The sequence below is a fragment of the Anopheles darlingi genome, chromosome 2, assembly GCF_943734745.1.
Source record: "Anopheles darlingi chromosome 2, idAnoDarlMG_H_01, whole genome shotgun sequence".
In the NCBI taxonomy this organism is placed as follows: Eukaryota; Metazoa; Arthropoda; class Insecta; order Diptera; family Culicidae; genus Anopheles; species Anopheles darlingi.
Window position 1 is genome coordinate 56465448 of NC_064874.1, and position 7849 is coordinate 56473296.

The window sequence follows — 7849 nt, forward strand, 5'->3', positions numbered from 1 at the left end:
AACATTAGAGTGAAACGTTACGATGAACAGGCAGTGTATTTGTTACACTTCATCAAAGGCTCTGTGAACCTTCAACACCTCCGGCAAATAAAGGCACTCCATCACTGCATTGTTCGCTGGGACTATTATTCCCAAGGCCAGGGGCCGATGCAATGCAAAAGATGCCAAAAGTTTGGCCACGGGGCAGCGAACTGCCACCAATTGGAAAAATGCAGACTGTGTGCGGGGAGTCATGGGACGAAAGTGTGCCCCCACACTTCCAAGGATTCCAAAACAGAGGGACCGTTTGTTCCAGAACACAGGTTGAAATGTGCAAACTGCAGCGGCAATCACAGTGCCGGGTCGATCCAGTGCCCGATGAGACCAAAGCCCTCCGCTAAGATAGATAAGCCACGTCCCGAACGATACGGCAGCTACTCGCTCAAAACAAGCGAATTCCCCTCACTACCACAGCCAAAGAGCACTGTTCCCCTCACCAACGTGTGAAATGAGACACACTCTCCAAAGCAGCCTCGGTCCTTACTAAGACTCGAGCACAGTGCTGACCTATTCGACCGTTCGGAATTAATTCCAATCGTCGTTGAGGTTATGGATAGGCTACAAAACTGCAAGACTAAACAGGACCAGATCATGACGATCTTTGACGTAGTAACCAAATATTGTGGACCTTCACCATGATCAATCCTGCGTTGAAAATAGCAAGCTGGAATGCGAATAGCATTACAAATAAGAAAACCGAACTCATTCTATTTCTGGAAAAACATAACATAGACATACTTGCAGCTAGCGAAACTTTCCTCAAAAGTAACATGAATTTCTCGATCCCAAATTATGTAACGCACAGACTAGACAGAAGTGTTGGCCAGAAAGGTGGAGTTGCCCTGTTCATCAAGGCAAATATCAAGCATACGTTAATGAAAAATTTCAAACTAAAAGTGATTGAGGCAATAGGAATAACAGTGCCGACTGACAAAGGTCCAGTTTCAATAGTATCAGCGTACCACCCAGCTGCAAACAAAGACATGAGTGCGTTCTCCGTCGACATGGGAAGGCTAACGAGATTAGGTAACAGTTACTTCGTGTGCGGGGATTTTAACGCAAGACACAGACTGTGGAACTGCGCTTCAAACAACGCGGCAGGAAATGTCCTCTTTGGAAAATTACAAAGCGGACTTTTTTCGATACATCACCCTGACACACCGACGTTCTATCCATCGGACCCTAATCGGGCTCCTTCCACCCTGGATTTGGTCATATCGAACAATCAGAATGACATCACGGATATTTGGTCAAAATCTGAGCTCTCATCGGACCATGTACCATTCCTGTTCGAGATACAAAATGCCCAACCTACTATAAATCCGAACAAATTTTATTTCAATTACAAAATGGCTAACTGGGACACCTATAGAAATAGCATTAACAAAAATATAGATCTATCGATCAACCACTTAAACGAAATAAACAACAAAGATGAGATTGACAAGATGATCTCCTCACTATCGGATAACATAAGCATGGCTCATGATGCCGCGGTTCCCAAAGCGACGCCGGGGAAATACAATATAAACATTCCGGAAGATATTAAAATGCTGATCAAATTAAGGGACAAATTCAGGAAAAAATGGCAGAGGAGCAGAAGAAACCGAGAGTACAAATCAACCCTCCTGAATCTTAATAATTGGATTAAACTCAATGTAAACGAAACAAGAAATAAGGTATGGACTAAGAATCTGGAACAAATTAATAACGATGACCATAGTAAAGATAAGATATGGAAATTGGTCAAAGTTTTAAAAAATAAGCATAGTTTCATGCCACCACTTACAGTTAATAACGTATCCCTAGTAAGTGCTGCTGAGAAATGCGAGGCTATTAGGGAGCAATTTATTAGAGCCCATTATATCACATTCGACTCGGTGATCCCTGCAGAGAGAGCAGTTAACAATGTCACCAGCAAGTTCTTTGACAAAAATCATTCCACAGTCACTAACCCTGAATTACTGTGCACTCCGAGTGAAATCAAACAAATCTTAAGAAAGTTAAAAAACAAAAAATCGACTGGCACAGATAGAATTAATAACACCATGCTAAAACGCCTGCCGAATAAAGCCATCATCAAACTAAACCAAATATTTAACGGTTGCCTTAAAATCGGATACTTCCCAGATAAGTGGAAAACCGCAAAAATAGTATCAATAAAAAAACAAGGGAAAGACCCGGCCTTGCCTGGCAGCTATCGACCGATCAGCCTCCTAAGTAACTTAGGCAAAATATTCGAAAAAGTTATAGCATCACGAATCAGAGCCTTCACGAATCAGAGCCTTCACGAACAGTAATAACATTATACCAGAAGAACAATTTGGGTTTCAATCACATATGTCTACAACCCACCAACTACAAAGACTGGTAGATAAATTAAGGAAAGAAAGATCTAAGAAACGATCAACCGGCCTAGTATTGCTAGATAATGAAAAAGCTTTCGACTCAATCTGGCACCAAGGACTAATCTACAAGCTAATAACTCGTAATATTCCAGCACCATTAATTTAAGTATTGAAGTCATTCCTGACCGATCGACAAAACATAGTACAAATTAACAATGTTCAGGCCGCACCCTACAACCCCGTCGCCGGAGTGCCGCAGGGAAGTGTACTATCCCCGCTGTTATTTAATATTTTTATATCAGATATCCCTCGCCTAAAAAACTGCGACCAGTACCTTTATGCCGATGATGTTGCCCCATCGGTTACTGCCAAACAACCCAGGAAGATTATCAGTTCACTAAATAGTGCTCTTAACCATGTCATAAAGTATTGCCGGAAATGGAAATTAAAAATTAACGAAGCTAAAACCGAGGCGATTACTTCACCAGAAGGTTATGCCCCAGGAATTTACCAGCGACAGGCATCACTGTCAACAAAACAGAGGTGCCGTGGTCCAGGACCGTAAAATACTTAGGTATGCACGTAGACAAAAACCTAACGTTTAAACATCACATAGAGGAATCTATCATCAAGGCGGAAAAGACCCTAAAATCACTTTACCCATTCATAAACCGCAAATCCAAACTCAACATAAGTAACAAATTGCTTCTATTCAAAACATGCTTTAGGCCCATTCTCACCTATGCTGCCCCAATTTGGCACAAATGTGCTTTGTGTCATTTAAAGAAGCTGCAAATCTTCCAGAACAAACTACTCAAAATCATAATAAACGTTCCACCCTGGTTTAGAACAACAGAATTGCACAAACAGACAAACATAGATTATCTAGACTCCCATTTGGTCAAAATTGCAGACAGTTTCTATAAAAAATGTCAGAATAGTCCTATTCGTATAATTAGGGAATTACATCCATCATCAAGCTCAGTGTAGAATGTTTTCAATCAAGCCTTTTTCGCTTGCTTCTAGTTGTAAGAATTTAGCCATGTAAGTTAAAGTATTGTTATTACTATTAGTATTAGTATTATTATTATTATTAGTTTTTTGTCGTGGGTTTTTTACGCGACTTTTTTTTTTGTACTCTACGTGACCTCGGCACCCACTGGGAGAGAGTACGCTAATCGATTACGATCGATAGCGGCTCCTTCTCTTTTGCTTTGTGCGCTAGAACAAGTAACACCTTTCACGATCAGTTTAGCTAGGAAATACGAACATTTTAACGCGACAGTGAATATAAAGTGCAAGATACGACGGTTTTTGTTACCGTGCAGAACAGTAATAAATTGCTTTCGTGCAATTCCATTGATGACCCCAACGTGATATTAAGTCACGTGCGTAAGTGTGCTACCGTGCGCGTAAGTGTCCGTGTGCTTCCGTGCGCTAAAGCGTAAGTACTCCCCTGCGCGAACACGAACACGATGCCGATCACCAATTCACCAGCTGGTGACCAGAAGTCGACCGGGAGTGAAAAAGTGCCGAGGAGCGCGGAGGTACCTCGTGCTACCAACGAGGGCGGTCGTCAAGGCACGAGCCAGGAGCTCGGAAGGCCATCCGCCGCCAACGAAGGGGCGCGGCAGCTGCACGCGCTTGAGGAGGCCATGCGGACCCTAGCGCTAGAGGCCAAGGCCGGCAAGCTCGAAGAAGAGATGGTGCCGATCAAGGCGGAGCAGGTGGCGGGAAAGGTGGAGGAGGCACCCTCTACCATGGAAGACGGCTTCTTGGTGAGCATCGTGTTGTCCAAGCTGGACGAAGATAGCTTGGCACGAGTCACCCGCACAGTCGACTGTCGACAGGCAAGCTATAAACACCTATCAAAGGACTGTGTGAGTACAAGCCAGGAGCCGGGCTAAAATGGCACCAAAAAGAAAAAAAGAAATTCTAGGGAAAATAGCACCAAAACGGCAGAGAGCCACAACGTTGCAAGTAAAAAACCAACCTACATCAAACGTTAAATCGAATACTATCGCGTCTCCCAACCATTACGCACTACTTGCCGACTCGTCATGTAACGATGCCGGAGACAATGTGCCATCAAGTACAAACCCAATAAAAAATACAAAAGGCAAATGCCAATAACGGTACAGTGCAATTCAATGGCAATAGTGCACATAACTATAATCAACGCAGGTGTAGTAAACTACACCTTAAACCACGCCAGAGCGGGTATCGTTATAAGAGCAGGGGACGTTCAAGGTCACAAGCTGATTCTAAACCAATTAAAAAAAAACGAACACACACTATCATACCTTTCAACTGGAAGAAAAGAAAACGGCTAAATACGTTCTCACCGGACTGTCTGAGCATCCAATTGAAGAAGTATCCGAAATGCTGCACGCACAGAACGTGAAACCGTGCAAGATAGTGAAACTCAACATCAAAAAAAAATATATAAAGAGCAAGCAGTCTACCTTTTACACTTTCTGAAAGGGGAGACGACCATTAATTTCCTAAGACAAATAACGGGGCTTGCAAACGAGAGGGTTTACTGGAACCACTACGTCAATAAAAACGGCATTATGCAATGCAAAAGATGCCAAATGTATGGCCATGGAGCAGAAAACTGCAATCGTGAAGCCAAATGCATCAAATGCATTATAGAGTCTTATACACCTCTGCAATCCGTCCTATCATAACCTATGCAACCCCTATATGGTCAAATTGTGCAAACACACATTTAAACAAATTACAGATAATGCAGAACAAAATTCTTAAAATGATACTTAACCTGCCAAGGAGGTCCTTGGCACAGTACTGTAAGTACCCACTCAAGATGCGGTATTGAACGGATAAGGACTCATTTGAATAAAATTCGATTGAGGTACACTGACAACTGCCTCTTACACCCCCACGCCCTCGTGAAAGGTCTTAGGTCTTAGCCAATAGATTAGCATTAATTGTACAGTTAGTGATAAGTTTAGAGATAAGTTGAGGATAAGGTAAAACGAACTTCATGTACTACCGCAGGTTTTTTAATTTATCTTTCCTGTGAAACACTTTTCCAAACACCCCAAGGGCAACCCAACAAGCTAGGCAGCTAGTACCTCGCATAGAAATTATGATCAAAGCCAGCGTGGAAAAATTAAGAAATTGAACTCGCTTTAAAACATACGTTTTGTTATGTTGTCCACAATGTAATGTATACTATTTCCGAATAAATTCTACTACTACTACTACTACTACGAGTCACCCGCAAGGCCAATCAGCAGCTAATACCTACGTGGAAGGAGCTGCGAGATGAGCTCGACTCCATGGCAAACCGGCTGTACTATGAGCCGAAGAGCCAGAAGGATCCGGCCTCCCGTGGCCCCTAGCCTCTAAGGCTCACACATGGGCCACCCAACTCATCACGATGTTATGCTTTGTGTGCATCCGTTATGTTGTATCATAACACCGAGAGCATTCTTCCCTCTACCATTCCTTCCCCCAAACCTGTCCAGCCAAAATGTAATTTACATTAAGCAGGATTAAGCAGTCTGCTAGAGACCCTCATCGGATTGTTCACCCTTTGTTCCTAATAAAGAAACGAACTTAAGTTGAACATCTACCGTACCCACACTTTCGTTAACCGGCGCCCAAATAGGGACTCCCTCGAAGACAGTTCAAGAAAAACTAGTGCAACACAAGTAAAGAAAAAAACTGCACCATTTTCAACTGCATCGTCATCGACCCGATATTCCTCGGGAGAAGCAGTCTAGGACTCTTAGTAGGACTACAACCCAAACGGAACTTTCCGAAGTAGCGACACGGCGACTGGAGAGAGGATCCCGAAACATAAGGACAATGTGGTACCTGTTCCTGTGAGTCTTAAGTATAATTTAAGAAATTTTTATAAAACGTGTTATCTAAGTGAAAAGTGACACAAATAGAAAGTGTTAAGGACGAACAGAAAATACTAGGAAAGTGACTCAGTGAAAAGTGTTGAAGTATCCCATTTTTTTGCAATTTAAATTCACAAACATTAATTTTTTTTCCTCTTACGAAAACAACATGTTTAAAAAAAAACTACATATTTCACCTAAGTTAAATAACATGAATCGTCAAGAGTTTATCGAAGTTGGTAAAGTGCCTGATTATGTGAAAGAGTTGCCAATTTTTGAAGGTCATGCACCCAGTCTGAGTAGATGGATTTTAGAAGTGGAAGGCGTTTTAAAGCTGTACGAACGTCTTCCAAAACCATCACTCGAGTATTCGATATTGGAAGGCACCATAAGACGGAAAATTAGAGGCGAGGCAGCCGATGTGCTTAACTCGAACTGTGTGTCTGGCGATTGGAACACCACCAAGAGAACTCTTCTCCTTTATTATAAGGATAAAAGAGATCTCAAAACCCTTGATTATGAACTAACCATAATCAAGAAGAAGCCACCCGAGTCACTTATTTAGCTGTTATTTTAGCAGAGTAAACGACTTGCAAACAGCTATCGTGACACAAATTCATGTCGATCCCAAATATGCCGCCAACTGTGTAGTGCATATAAATTATTTTAGGGAAAAAGCTTTAGACAGTTTTATTCGTGGTCTGGATAAACCACTCAACTTTTTGTTGAAAACAAAATGTACAAGAACAATAATGTACAAGTAAAAATCAATAACGATCTTACACTTCAGCTAAGACACTAGGAAGAGTTAAGGAAGCGCTAAAACTTTCACGAGATACCTCGGTAGATCTTTATTCGATCAACATTCTCTTGAACCTTAAATATTTTTCGGAAAAGTTAGGACTGGTTACTGATAGTATAACTTAATTAGGAGTGACGAATTCACGCATGTTAAATAGGAAAGAAGTAGATTTACTAATGAGCGATTTAAGAAAACAAGACCTCTCAATACATACAGTTACAGAAGCATTGTCGTACACAAGGACAAAAATTGCAACCAACAATGATGAAATACTGTTCATAATAAGTTGTCCTAGGCTTACAAACGATTATTATAAGAAAATCGAACTTTATGCTGTAACAAAGTGTGTGTCGCGAAAGGACACGTAAAATCTGCGATCCTCTTTCAACCGCGGAAAACTCAAGCTAGAGTGCGCCGTTAGCAACTGGGCACAACTGGACAACAGTATCCGGACACGGAACATAGAAACTAAACCAGGACTCTACACAATCACTAACCGTAGCGGCATCAATGATAAGTATCTCTTCTAAACGATTTCAATAATGGTATCTTCGATTTCAATCACGCATACAGAATCATCGCTGTCGTGCAACGACGGAGATCGATGTGGTTCTGATGAAATGCTGGCTGATCGCCGTGATAAATGAAGTGGTTGTTGATCGCAAACGATTGTGCTTCGCTCATTGAAGCTAGTCGGTTCTTCCTCATCGTCGTTGTCGTCTTGGGCGCCCTCTTCAGAATGCGTCAACGATCCCGCCAGTCCGGTATCGTTGGTCGAACGATCC

The 7849-nt window shown here is 42.0% G+C and overlaps 1 protein-coding gene across 1 annotated transcript in view; it reads right to left on the reverse strand.

Annotated features, from left to right (window-relative positions):
* Positions 1 to 5222: 5222 nt before the first annotated feature.
* Positions 5223 to 7849, reverse strand: part of LOC125959359 (protein nessun dorma-like) — a 4913-nt gene continuing 2286 nt past the window's right edge. Inside the window, exon 2 of the mRNA XM_049692180.1 lies at positions 5223 to 7849. This exon is cut by the window's right edge and continues 1576 nt beyond it. Coding sequence (XP_049548137.1) covers positions 7591 to 7849 — 259 coding nt within the window. The 3' untranslated portion in view covers positions 5223 to 7590.